Source organism: Passer montanus, unplaced genomic scaffold (genome assembly GCF_014805655.1).
Source record: "Passer montanus isolate IOZ18808 unplaced genomic scaffold, ASM1480565v1 scaffold2, whole genome shotgun sequence".
Taxonomy (NCBI): Eukaryota; Metazoa; Chordata; class Aves; order Passeriformes; family Passeridae; genus Passer; species Passer montanus.
In genome coordinates, this window is record NW_024366591.1 from 3,612,425 (window position 1) to 3,626,927 (window position 14,503).

At 42.7% G+C, this 14,503-nt stretch overlaps 1 protein-coding gene and 1 long non-coding RNA gene across 3 annotated transcripts in view; one reads left to right on the forward strand and one right to left on the reverse strand.

The window, feature by feature from the left end:
- LOC120501183 overlaps positions 1–14,413 on the reverse strand; it is a 45,657-nt gene extending 31,244 nt beyond the window's left edge. Inside the window, exons 1-8 of one of the 2 annotated variants that reach the window (XR_005627234.1) lie at positions 14,336–14,413; positions 12,697–12,788; positions 12,361–12,573; positions 8,222–8,449; positions 6,901–6,995; positions 6,637–6,766; positions 944–1,121; positions 217–467 (exon numbers count right to left, since the gene is read on the reverse strand). This is a non-coding gene — a long non-coding RNA (uncharacterized LOC120501183). Of the gene's footprint in view, positions 1–216; positions 468–943; positions 1,122–6,636; positions 6,767–6,900; positions 6,996–8,221; positions 8,450–12,360; positions 12,574–12,696; positions 12,789–13,693 lie in introns of both variants that reach the window. The other variant, XR_005627233.1, reaches the window with a different exon arrangement.
- LOC120501181 (ferritin light chain-like) lies at positions 4,421–12,347 on the forward strand. The gene is made up of 3 exons (XM_039707056.1): positions 4,421–6,057; positions 8,384–8,530; positions 9,771–12,347. Exons 1-3 carry the CDS (start codon positions 5,875–5,877, stop codon positions 10,272–10,274), a joined length of 834 nt encoding a protein of 277 aa, XP_039562990.1. The 5' UTR covers positions 4,421–5,874; the 3' UTR covers positions 10,275–12,347.
- Positions 14,414–14,503: the final 90 nt, after the last annotated feature.

A 14,503-nucleotide genomic window follows, 5' to 3' on the forward strand; every position in this document is an offset into this window, starting at 1 on the left:
CCACTTGCAAACTTATGATATACCACAGACAGATTGCATGGATGAGCCTTACATCTGCTGGCCTATGCTTTTTTAAATGTGACCTGAAATAACAATTGCAAAATCTCAGAAGCAGATGAACCCTGCCAATTTATAGAAACTTACTCCTAAGCACAGCCTCTTTAGAAAAACCAAAGGGGTAGTATCAGCTAGTAGCACTAGAAATGAATAGCCCACCTAAAACTCAAGTGTATTTATAAGGGCAGAAGTGGAGATGGAAGAGGCAATGCTGCCAGCCAGGCTGGAACTTCCTCAGCCAGGCTGCCACTCCTCTGCAGCCACCAGCTGAGGGCACAGGCTGCCCCTGGGCTCCAGCTCTCCCTGCTGCCTCTGCCCAGCCCCAGGCATGGCCTTCCTCAGTGCTGCCAGAGCCTGGGCTCCCACAGACACGGCTGAGCTGGTAAGCTGAGTCAGGACATGTGATGGTTCTGTGAATACAAGGAGAAAAGACAACAGTGCACAACTCAGTGTAGGGGATTTGTCAACATTTAAAATTGCAGAGTGGTAAGTGCTTAAGAGAAAATAGTGACATACAGGCTCTAGACATGAGTTAAACAGTGGCCACAGCCCAGTTTGACCTGCAGCCCCACACTTGTAGGCAGTTACACAAACATGGCCACGTGCAGCTGGACTTGAGACAACAGGGGAAAGATGAAGGGGGCAAATGCTAACCGGGGCACAACAGTCACAGCAAGAGTTTGTCAAGGCACTTGAGATGCACTTACATCTTCTAGGCTTGACTGCAGAGCTACACACAGATCCCAAACCTCCTGTTAGCACAGTTTTCCCCAGGGTCCAGAGAAGGGACAGTGGAGGGAAGGGAGAGGATGAGTCTGCCTGAGCACTGTGGCTGTGCAGCAGTGGGAAAGAGCTCCCAGGCAGAAAGAAAAGAAAGGAGGGGCACCTGGGGACCAGCAGGAGGGTGAGGGCTGGGGGTACACAGGCAGGATGTGCCCTCTACACCAAAGCCCCAGAGCAGCTCCTGGCTGAGAAGCAGCAGAGGTTGTCCATCTCCAAACTCCGCTCCTGGAAGGGTCCCATGGTAGCAGCAAGCATTAACTACAGATAATCCAACTGAAATACTGCAGAGAAGAAAACAGCATGGATTAGAAAACACTCCTATATGTATTCTGTGACACAAGGATAAAGATAAGCTTTGCTTGCATTTCAGAAACTCTTACAAGCTTAAAGCTATGTTAGCTTTAGACACAGCAGAGATATGCCTGTGGGCACATTCTGTTTGAAGGACAGATTTCAATCAGTGAAGTTTCAAAGAATTCTATATATATATCACAATGTTTTATGTCATCCAGCATTCAGAAAGTTCCTTAAGGAAGAACTTAATTGCCAAAGAAGAGAGGCAATGAGCCAACATCTCAGTATCTGTGCCATGCAGAATTGTGCCTGGGAAGCCTATGGAAACAAACTGAGATAAAAGTTACAACAGAGGCAAAAAGTGTCACAACATTATCAAGCTACTGAAGCAATGAGGGAAAACTCAAGGCAAAAAAGACATGGCTGTTTCCACTGGTGAGAACATCCTCAAACACTCATCTGGCCTCAAACACTGCAGTAAAGGATGTTTGGCAAACACAAAAATCTCAATGCCAGGAAGAAATTTTTGGGACTCTAGAAAAGGAAAGCAAATGAAAATTAAGGCTTGGAGTATTTGAGGTGAGTGCTTCAAAAGGAAAAAAAAAAGCCAAAAAAAGGCATTTAAAATTTATTTCCAAAATTAAAAGTTAATCCAAGTATTTTTCAAACTGAATTTCATAATGGTACCTCATTTTATTAAACTGAATATATGCAAAATACATGCAGATCTGGCACAGTATAGTAATTTTCAGTACCTATAAACCCAAAATACAGGCTTCTGTCTGTTCTGTTTGACAGCAACAAGACTGGTTTCAAAGAGACTAGGCTTTATTTTTGAGCAATCCCTTTCTTGTGTCACTAAAAAATGCTGATTTCAGAGCACTATAGCAAACTGGCCCTTTCCATTTGGTCAGTGACAAAGAGAAAAACAATATTTTCCAGAATGTCCATGTTGCAGCCTGGTCACAACACTGCTGTCTCTCCAGGGCCATCTCATGTTTTGCTGATGACCACTTTTATTGAAAGCCAGTTAAAAGAGGTTATTTTGCTATGCTTACTTAAGTAGTAACATTCCAAATTTCAGGCTTCTTTTTTAACTTTATGAGTCATACAGTGCAAAAAGGCAACAAAACAACTCAGAAGTCGTGCTGGCTCTTCCTCCGTGGATAAAGGAAGTAAAAAAGGGGAAAAAATAGTGAGATGAAGCACCTGTTGAGACCAGAAAAGTGTAAGAAAAATGGGTTAAGGGACTTCAAGTTTAATAAAAGCAATCATGAAGTCATGGGTGTTCATATGAATCATTCCTAATTTCCTGCCAGAGAGCTTTGGTTTCACTTAATTACAAAACAAAGTGATGAATTAAGAAGGCAAATTCACCAGCATCCTAATCATACATTTATTTGTTTTTTCCTTTTTCCTCACACAGCCCTCTGTTTCCATCACAGCTATTGATGAGCACTGAATGAGAGAAAACTCTGGCAGCATTAGATAGACTATTTGCAAAGCACATGAAAAACCCATCACAGCTAGAAAGAAGCAAACAGATGGTAGCTGGAGAGAAGCAACAGCCACAACTCTTACTACCTGTGGTGAAAGAATAAACAATACCAACTCCAGACCACAAAGTGCAGCCAAAAGAATCTAGCTTTAAATGAGACAATCAGGGTAGAAAATGGCCAGATACAACTAAACGTTTGCAAAGTAGGCTCAGGAGAAAGAATATTTTGAGAAGGCTGCTCAGTGACACAAACAATCCTCTCTACTGCACTCTGCCAAAGAATAAGCAGAAAAAGGAGTGGGGAGGAGTAGAGAAGGTATGGGTTTGCGTGTAAGAGAGCTTACTTTGATGGAATTTTAATTGTAGTTCTGTATCCCACACTGTGGTGTTTTGGCTTCCCACTCTGCAATACACTCTCAACACACTTGAAAATATGTTGTACCAAAATCATGCCAAATTATAAAAATGAAAAGATACCTTTTATCAAGGCATGTGCCTGTAACCAACTCTTTGATGACCCTTGTAGGTCCCTTCCAGCTCAGAATATTCTGCGATTCTGTGCTGAAAAGCTGTAACTAAGAAACTGAACAAAGTGCCAGCTCCCTGGAATGCTGCATTTCTTGAGGGCACAAGCTTTTGGAGCAGATGATACCTTCCCCAGTCCAGATACAAATAGCATACTTCATGCTATGTAGCAAGAATCCCTATATCACTTTGTCATGGAATTTTTCCATAATACAATTGATAACCATGCAAATGGTCTGTATTTCCTTCAGTTCCATGAAGCACAAAGCAAAATAAACTGAATGGTGTATGTACAAGATGAACATATGGAGTATAAAGAATTTTCTAGTCAGTTTTCAGATCAGCTCTATGCATCACAGATGGCCTTAAGAACTGCTCTTGTCTCTTAGCTGTCCACTGAAATGGGATAACTTGTTTTCCAAGGCTCCAAAGCCCATTAATGCAGAGACAAACCTCTATGAGATTATATGCTCAGAAATTATCATAATAAATGCCCAATTAACTAAATACAACTACAAACTTTTCCATGGGGACACTGGCTAACTTCCTTGCTCTAGCTATTTCACACTTCAAGTTATTCAAAGAAAGGAAGTCATCAAGTATTTATTTAAGTTGGGATGTCAGTGCATACACACACAGAGGCACCACACTTTCTCCTCTTCCTCCTCCTCTGAGGGAATCAAGGGATTATTCTGGAATTATAAAACACTAGCGACTACTTTACAGGCCAAAACAAGGACAGCTGGAATGGAAGGAACTAAAAGGTAGTTGATAGAGGTATGTCCTTCCAACAAAAATCCCTAGTGCTACTTTGAAGAAGAGGATGCCTACTGAGAACTTCAAAATAAGGTCATATGTCACTCAAGTGTCTTGTCAATATATTGACATTTAATGACTTTGGGTACTTATTTCAGCCTTGCAAACATTACAGTTATATTACTCACATGAATTTTTACCCAAATGCTTAAATCCTGTTTAATTTTTTAAAGCGAAACATCTAATTTAACTACAACATGAAGAACCAGAAGTAAAAAATGGATAATTACAGCTAACAAAGAGGGCTGAATTAGCATATGAGATGGAGGCACTGAACAAGAATTATTTAAGTTTCTCATGAGCAATGTTCTCATATCTCTACACGACTACTGTCAGATGATGCATGCTGGGCTCCAGGCAGTCAGATCCAATAACAATTAAAATAGGCAATGGAAAATGATTCTGTCCTTAGCATCCGGGGTTGGTGGGGGAGTGGTCTTCTAGAAAAATATTCCACAAAACAGCACATAACATTGAGCTTACTAAACAAAGTCACTGAAGAGAAAATTATTGATTTTGAAGGGTATTGAGATTACTCATATTTCCTCTCCACTGGTCTGAATCCATTAAAGGTAAAGAAATGCTCAAGAAATGCCGAGCTCCATCCACGTGGTAAAACAGTTGAAAAAATCAGTAATGTGTGTTTTCAAGTTACTGTACAAGCTGAGGGTTACTGGTTACTAAAATACTGAAGATAGGTTAAGAACCATAGGTAGGACCAGTTCAGCACTAAATCAAAAAACCTAAAGAATTTACCCTGTAGCAAAGACATATACACACATTGCTAAATTACCGGGACTTTTCAGAGCTCACTCCCTCCCTATGAGGGAGGTGAGAACATGCCTCTGCCTGCATGTTCTCACCAGTCACTCCAGCCTCGGCCCAGCCTGGCCACAATCTCAGATGAGGCTGCTGGAACCAGAGGTACTGAATGTGACTGCCTGGAAAAGGGCTCAGCCCTTACATTAGAAGAGTTTTATCCACGATATTGCTGTCCCATATAGACAATGTGTTAGAGACAGGAAGCAAAGAGCCAGCAGGTTACACTGTCTCTGCACAGCTCTGATGTCAAACAGAGTGAGAGACAGCAGCTGGGACTTTGCCAAGAACCAAACTGAGGGAGCTACAGCATCCTGATCTGCTGGTGCCCTGACCATCAGTGTGCAACACAGCACAGCTTCTGTCCCTTGGGCATGCATGTGCAACACAGCACAGCTGCTGTCCCTTGCACATGCTCTGCACCAGAGTACACGTAGCTGCATATCGAGCTGTTGGCTTGTAGCCTGCCTAGGAGGGGCAAGCAAGAAGTATGTGCATTTCCTAAGTTCTTCTGCTTCTGATTGTCTTCTCTGCTTTCCTCTATTACCCTGCTTAAATAGGAAATACTTTCACTTTAGTTGTGTTGCTCTGTTTGGAAAGAAAATGAAAGCATGTTAAACACACAAGTTTATGTTTTTCTCTTATGTTCGTAGGACCAAACCTATGACACATGTACACATGTAATCATGAACCACTGAAGAGAAAGCACATACTGGAATGTTTTATTAAAAACACTCATTGCAGAATCCCATTCCTCAAGTCACTCATAGCCAAGATTAAATGTTTTTTAACCACTTCTTCAGCACAAGCGTGCGGCACGACTTCAAGTAGAGGCCAGGTTAACACATCTACTTAACTGTTAAGGTAAATCCAATCATTCACTATTCACGCTGTTTGCTGGCACCCGCGGGTTCCCCGGGCTGCTCAGCGCTGTCGGCGCTCCCGCCGCGCCTGCCCAGGGCCCGCCCGCATCCGCACACCCACATCCTCCTCCTCCTCCTGCTCCCGGGGCGGGCGGGCTCGCAAGGTGTGTCCCAGGTGCCCGGCTATATCAGGCGGCGCGGCGGCGGCGCGGCGGGCCCATGGCGGTGCCGGCCATGGCCGAGCCGCGCTCCAAGCGGCCGCGGGTGCCGCTGCCCGCCTGCCCCGCGCACCGCCCGCTGCCCGCCAGCCGCGTCCGCCACGGCTTCCCGCCCGCCGTGGAGGAGGCGCTCTGCGGCGTCACCGGCGCCCAGCTGGAGCTGCACTACTGCCTGCAGGCGCTGGTAAGGCGGCGGGCCGCGGCGGGGCACGGCGGGAGGGCTGCCTAAGCGCCGGCAGCGGGGAGAGCGGGTGCCGGAGCCCGGCTGAGGAGGGTTTGGAGTCGGGCGGGGGCGGCACAGCGGTGCCTGTGTCCTGACACGGGGTTTGGAGGCTCTCCGGGCTCCCCAGCCCGCTGGCGCAGCGCTCCTGCCAAAGCCGCGCACGGCCACGAAACGAGGAGGAAGGTCCGTAAGGCGCGGGCCATGAAACGAGCGCTCGGGTGTTTTGGGTAATTCACAGAGGGCCTCTTGCCTGGGGAAAAGGGACAGGAACAGGGGATGCTAACAGCTTTGCAGTAAAACGCTTGAGTGGGTTTTTCCCCAAACTTTGATGAATAGTTGCGTGTTGTTCACTATAGTCTGTGGGTTTCTTGCTCCACAGGCATGAACTTCGGACATTAAATCATAAAACGCATCACTGATACCATGTCAAATTCATGCCAGAATTGCATCTGGCTACATATAAGGCTACATATAAGGCAAACATATAACTTAACAGAGATATTAAAATTCTTTTAAAACTCAAAATTATCAATGCCATACCTTCTGATGGCAAGCATCCACGGGGAAGCAACACAAACGATATTCAGTACATCCCCAAGATCTTTCAATTGAGTTTGATATGAAGCATAAGTTCAATGTAAATTTAAGTATGCAGTAAAACCTGTTAAGCCTGTGGAAGAAAAAAGTTGTAGTGATTGGCAGCTGGATGAGATGGAGAAAACTCAGTTAGAAATTGACTTTGGATAAATCAAACCTAGAAATGTGAACATCCTAAATAGAGAATGATTGACATAAAAGATTTACCTTAACAGTTAAGCAGATGTGTTAACTTGAACTCCACTTGAAGTTGTGCTGCACACTTTCACTGAGGAACTGCTTATAAAACAATCTTGGCTGTGCTGTCAACAGAAACAGGAATGAGTGACTTGAGGAAAAGGATTCTGAAAACACTGATGGTCAGGGCACCAGCAGATCAGGATGCTGTAGCTCCCTCAGTTTGGTTCTTGGCAAAGTCCCAGCTGCTGCCTCTCATTCTTCTCACCATCAGAGCTGTGCAAAACCAGTGTTCCAGCCAGGGTAACCTGCTGGCTCTCCTTTGCTACCTGCCTGTAATACTTCTCTTTATGAGACAGCCATAACATGGATAGAATATTCTAAATATAAGAGCTGTTAGGTCTGTTAGCATGGTTAAATATGGCAGTGGTTTAAGTTGTTACTTTCCCATACAGAACAGAACAAGGCCAGCAGAGGATTTAGGGTTGTAATACTTCTGAAATTATAGAATGGCCTGTGTTCGAAAGGACCTTAAAGACCATCAAGTTCCAATGTCCCTGCCATGTACAGGGACACCTTTCCCGAGACCAGGCTGCTCAAAGCCAAGTTCTCTGGGCAACCTCTTCTGGTGTCTCACCATCCTCACAGTAAAGAGTTTTTTTCCAAATACCTAATCCAAACCTGCTCTTGCAGTTTTAAGCCATTCCCCTTTGTCTTGTCACTGCATGCTGTAGTAAAAACTCCCTCTCTGTGTTTCTTATAGGTACTGGAAGGATACAATTAGGTGACCAGAACCTTCTCTTTTCCAGGCTGAACAAACCCAATTCTCTCAGCCTTTCACATGAGAGGAGCTCCATCCCTCTAATAACTGTGTGTCCCTCCTCTGGACTTGCTCCAACAGATTGATGTTCTTCCTGAGATGCCTTCCCAGGCATGAGTTATATCTTATATTGAAGGTGTAGAGTTCAGTAGCAGTATCCATTATTTTGGAATACCATTGTCCATAATAAAACTGATAAACAGATGTAAAGTTGTGCTTGTTCTCTTTTTGGTATTTGCCTCATCCTTCTCATATCTTTGAAAGCTAACTTTTGACTGGAATGCAGGCCTGCAGGGATAAATTTTATGTTCCCTGTTCTGGGAGTATGTTTAAAAAACAAAACAAAAACCCTCCACAAAACACAATTACAAAACACACATATGCTAACAATTCATAAATAAAATATTCTGAAGATCTCTTAACTGCTCCTGCAAGAGCAACATCATGACTACAGCTGCCTGACCAGCACTAAAGGATAGAAGGACTTCTAGTAGAAGCACAGATTTTTCATTTCATACTCAAACTACTCACTTCATTTATTGTAGAAATCGGATCAAGGTCTCCAAAGTGATCGTGCTTTGTGAACAAATCACCCTCCTCTGGAAGGGTCTCCCAAGTTCTGTTAAAGCCACATTCTGCTGAAGGTGAGTCCCATATCTGTCAAATCTTAACACTCTTGTTTTGTGTGCTTAGGGTGAATATTTTGATCAGTCACATGTGGCTCTACCAAATATTTCGAAGTTCTTCCTGCATCAAGCTCTGGAAGAGAGAAAAGCCGCAGAGGCGTTGATGAAGTATCAGCAGGAAAGAGGAGGCAATTACTGCTCTAAAACCATCCAGGTGGGTAGTAGTCAACAAATTTTCAAGCAGCTGTGCTCCCTTTAACTTACTGAATTATATTGTTGGTACTTCAGATCTCTGCATTCACCCACTATTAGATTTCCAGATATAATTTACGTGGCATACTTGTGTAGAAGGTTTTGTTCTTGATTGTGATGCCTAGAAACTGTCAGACATGCAGTCCTAACTCTATGGGGTTGCTCTCCAGCCCAAAAGAATATGGACAGTTTCCCTTTGCTTTTACTCAGCTGGACACTGCTGTTTCTACTATGCTATAATGGATTATGACTCCTTAAATTGTGCTGAAACAGCCCACTTGTTTCCTTCACACACAACCTAAGTGGAAGCTTAGACAAGACTCACACTTAAGAAGAGTGGTAAGGAAGGAGAACCATCCAGCTTGGAGCAGTAGGTGATTTCCTAAAGTACAGCTTGAGACAGAATTTGAACTAAGATCTAACTTGGGCTTGCACCGGTGCAAAGGAATAACTCAAATGTTTTCAGGAAAAAAAAAACCCACCTCATTTGTTTAAGACCAAGAGGCTGATTCTCCTCTACCAAATTATACAGAATGCTCCTCTTTGGTCCATTGTAGCAGTTAAGCTGTAGAAAGTTAAAAGGCTATTGTAAAAATCTTTCTTAATACTCAGTTTGCATCGAGGAGGAACTTAGGACTTCCAGTACTTAAAGGCCTACAGGAAAGAGTGAGAAGGACTCTTTGTCAGGGAATGCAGTGTTAAGATGAGGGATAACAATTTTTAACTGGAAGAGGGCAGATATTTAGGCTAGATATTAGGAAGTCCCTCTTCACTGTGAGGGTGGTGAGACACTAGAAAAAAAAGCCCAGAGTAGTAGAGGATGCCCCATTCCTGGGAGTGTTCAAGGCCAGGTTGGATGGGCCTTTGAGCAGCCTGGTCTAGTGGAATATGGCAGAGGGTTGGGACAACATGATTTTAAGGTCCCTTCCAGCCCCAACCATTCTATGACTGGGTTTCCTGGTGTAAGAACCCTCTTCAGGCATAGTTGCTGCTATGCAAATCTGTTCCTTGAAGAAGTGCTTGGGTTCTGCCACTTGTATTTACAGCCTGAAAAAACAATAGATGCTCCAAACTGGAAGCAGTTGTTGCAAAATCCTAGTACAACATTTTTAGATCATGAGGTTAAGTTGCAGGAATCCATTGATGAATACAGATACATGAGCAGTTATTTTGAGTAAATACAATTCTGTCTTTGTTTTCAGAAACCAAACTGTGATTATGCAGTCGGTCTGATGAAAGCCCTGGAACTAGCAATGGTACAATGGAAAACTATGCTGCGATATTTTGAAGAGCTTTATGCCCTGAGTGTTGAAAATGCAGACCCTCATAGTGCAAGCACTATCAAGAAACAATTTATTGGGCCCAAAATCCAGAAGATCAAGCTGATGGGAGATCTGCTGACCAATGCTCGCAGGCTTGACTGTTCCCAGGATGGCAGAAATAGTCTTGGGGATTACTTTATGGACCGGCTGCAGAAAGAGTTCAGGACCAGCATAGAGCCAGAGTCCAGTGATCACTGCAGCCCCTGCCCACCTCTCCAGCAGTGCACAGGAGCTGCAGAAGGTCTGAAGCGACCCCAGAGAGAATGCTCCCAGCACAGAAATGGCATAGGGCCGATATATGCAACCATACACTGCACCACGATGCTGCCACAGTGTAATGATGGCATGGGAGCAAAGGTGAAGCAGGGCAGGGAGGGCCTTTAATGCTCAGGCTGCTGCAGCTACAGGGCAGCTCCTCAGGCAGACCTGTCCTGAGGGTGGAGCTGGGACCAAAACTCAGGAGACATGATGCTCCGTCCCTCCTCCTGCTTTACACCCCATCCCCTCATCCTGTGCTGAGTCACAGCTCAAAATCTAGCCCATGCCACTATTTGCTTTAAATGACAGCAAGGTTGCCAGCTAGATTGTCACATTTATCTATGCAAATCTTCCTAGAAGCCAAAATAAGCTTCTTCTTTCTCTTAAATGATTAAGAGCACCAGTTAGTGCAAATTATTTTAAGATACATATGAATTTTATTAAAATAAATAAAAAATAGATCACTGCACCTTTAATGCAAGGAAACTTTTACATGGCAGAAAATCCCAATATTTAGTTTTATATTACTGAATATTTTACTATTTGGTATTTTAAATTATTAACAAGTATAGTAACATAATGAACTTTTTAAAAAGACTTATTCAAAAACAATGGGATTTTTATCTTATTTCTATCATACTAGCAATTTAAATAAGTAGTCTAATGCATTTACTGATCAGCTATTTCTACTTCAGGATGAAGGATGCAAACATTTCCTCAACAGTGGGAATAAGAAAATGTGCTGATTTCTCTATAGTTATTGCCTAGTTGGCTTTTCTCATCCTCAGAAAGCAGATGAGAGAGAAATTAGGAGTTGTCATTAGATGAGAACTTTAGAGGTTCTAAGGCATATTTTGCAAGGGTCACCGAAGAGAGTAGCTCTAGGACTTTGTCCAGACTTAATGTAGGGTGATTGCTTTAATTATGATACAGAGCCCTATCTCAGCTGGCTCACTAATGGAATTACTGTGGCACTCCTGCTACTTCTTATATTCCCTCTTTGGTCCCAAGTAGGGGCATGAGAGCCTAGTGAAAAAACAGCACACTTAACTAGAATTGCATCAGAGAGAATGGGTACTCATTAGTTTCGCTTTTCAATTAGGGCAGTGTTAGCCAGCTTGGTTCAAGTGCAGAGGTGTCCAAATTCCTCTCATTAGTTCCCTGCCAGAGTGCCTCATTCTACACCCTGGCTCCCAAGGTCACCTAAGAAGAGCAACTGGCTAGATCAGCTGCCTGCAGTTAGGAATTTTTTGTCATTATATACATCTTTTATGGGGTTTGATTCATTGGAAGACTGCCTCACACTTTCATGTAATACTTCAGCTGATACTCCTGTTTTGCTTGAAAATAAATTCAGTTCTATGTCTGTATCTCCAGTGTATTCCTCAATTCACCACCCAGGCATGCTGGTATTCTTCTCCAAGAGATTTTGCATATGTATACAAAACTGCACCACTATTTTTCTGCATCTGAGGAAGTTGTACATGATGGAAGAGTACGACAGAGTGAAAATAAATGCCAGAAAACTGTGTTACTCTAAAGCACTTCATAATAACATTTTCAGTAAACTCTGATACAGCTACAGTTAAGTAGCAATTTCTGCAAAGCCCACCTTCTGTTGGTGTTACAACATGGGACAGAAAATTACACTGCAGATGTTTTCCCAGTCTTTTCTGTGAATGTGGTTTAACTTTGGGGTGGGGATGGGGAACACAACCACTTTAAAACAACCTCTGTATTCATCTATAAAAATACTGCCATGTGCCACAGGAATGACTCAAAGCACTTTTAGAATCATGCCAGATTTGCCTGTGTTGAGATTTCTGCTGTCTAATACAGCAGGACTCTAAAAGATATTTCCATCTGGGCTAGATTCCATCACCCATCCTCATGCTGAGCATACCTTATTCAACAATTAGTTCCAGTGACTGCAACTCAACATGAATAAGAGCAATGGAATCCACCCCCCTCAGTATTAAAAAACAGCCCACTAAGTGTGAACAGAGCAAAGCTACTAACTGAATTCTAAATAGTGCTGTATAAAACTACTTCATTACCACTTGCAATGTTTGACCTACTTGTACAACAACCTTCACTTTTTAAAAGCTGATGACTTGAAACGTAGATACAGCTTCATCCATGGTTTACAGCATTTAACAAAGTCCAACATAACAAAGAACCCGACTTTTACATTTTTTAGAGCCAGACTTACTTGCCTCTTATTTTTCCACGAAGTAGTGCCATGTCTGTTTCTCAGACTTCTCATGTTCATCTTCTAATGAAATGTATCCACACACTCTAAGAATTTAAGTCTTTTTCTCTCCCTTTTGCTTTGCCAAAACATGTTCTGGGCCCTCTGCCTCTAAACACAATCCTGCTAATTCCAAATAAACTCACAATCAGCTGTTTCCCCAGCCTCTATCCTCTGAAAAAGAAAAGAGAAATCAATCAGTTACTGCGGTAATAAGGTAATAAGCTCTTCTTGTCCATGTGCTGCTTCTGCTCAGAGGGCACAAATGCCTGTGAGTATGGTCTCAGATTTAAATACCTATCAGTTGTGTGTAGGATGAGTCTATCCATGTTTCTCAACTAGAAAGAACAATCTACTTCTGCCTTCCCAGCTTCCTTTGCAATCACATCCTGAAAAACAATATATCAAAGATCAATGTAGAATAGGTTAAGGGCAGCAGCTCTTATAGAAACTTTGCAAATTATCTTTCTCTGCTGAATACTCGAGACACACTCCCTGTATCTGTACTTCCAAAGCAGTGCCCAAACAATCCAAACACACAACCTGGGACAGCTCTGAATAGCCAGTGTAGCACCAGTACCCTAAACAGAGCATCCAAACTGAAAGCTCAGGAGAGACCTATCTCACCTGAAATTGTGAGTTAGAGCCCCAGAGGCTTTCAAAGAGGTTTAACAATGGAATCCTTGTAAATGCTTGCCATAAGCACTACCTGTGGTTGCCTGAACTCAGACTGAGGAATGCCCTTAAAAGTCTCCAAGTGAAGATTGTTCTGTCCTTCATTCTCTCCACTGTGGCCACACAAAACTGAGAAGGGCATCTCAGGGTTTGTTCTTTGCAAGGATGTTTTTTTCAGGTCGCATTGTACATGGCAACATCTTTCTGGACAAACCTGTCTTTGGGAATGACACTGGAAAGTGGATGGCATCAGCAGGGAATCACAGAATCAGAATTATTAGGATTGGATGGGATGTCTGGAGACCAGCATGTCCAAACCCAAAGGAAGGTGTCCTCAAGGGCACCTTCACTGGATGACTACTGTGTGGAATTCACTCTGTGGTCACAGCCTTCTCCTGACCTTTTCACTTGGAGGAATTAATGCACTTGAGCCCACATTCATGGGCAATTATTGGCAAACTCCCTGTAGTGCTTGTCCAAGCCCTACTGTTACCACTTTGCCCACTTTGCTCCCTACTCGCTCGAGTCTCTGAGTGTCTTTTCCTGGGGTCACATATAAGCTGCAAACACACAGAGGCAGAATAGGCTACAATACTGACTAAACATTCGGTAAAATTACCTTTTTCCAAAAATTAAGCCAATGGTCTGGAGAGAGTTTAAGTGTCTTGAGTGGGTCACACTGCCAGCACAAAGCCTTGATATCCCATTTTACAGGTTCAGTTGTTACAGCATAAAACTTTCTCATTTAAATTTATTGTACATTATTGTATATCTTGCACTATTTTGAATACAAATTATTTTTACTTTGTTAGCAGTTCAATAAAGATTTAGAACCAACTATCTTTATTCCTTCTGGATCAAAGAACATCTGTAATAACATTGAAGTGTCTCCACAAATTTGCCACTGTTGCCTCTCAGACACAGCTGGGAGATACATTTCTAAATGTGTAGGGGTGGCCAGTAGCTGATCTCCCTCCTTGGGACATGCTGCTTTTCAGCATCAGGTACATTGAAAGAATGAATTTCTACATATAGTTTTATCTTCAAAAAAGCCTATCTTTTACAGATACCGACAGAATGCAATTTACAGTTCTCATCTTGGTTTGTACTCAAAGATATTTAGGTGAGTAGAAAATGAGGATGCAGATAAGGAATTTTTGCCAAAAAACAAATCGCATAACAACAAAAGAAGCCACCATCATGACAACCCATCTGAGGTCATAGGCACGGGGACTGGGAATTGATCATTGATATTTTTTACCTTTTGCTCAGTCCCTTGTCCCACTGAAAACAGCTCTGCTGCTGATTTTGAATGAGCTGAAATTTCACCAACATTTATTTATTTACCAGAAATTATTTTTAGCTTTTGGGACATTAAATATATGCACTAAATATATTATCTTATATTTATGCGTATATATACATAAAT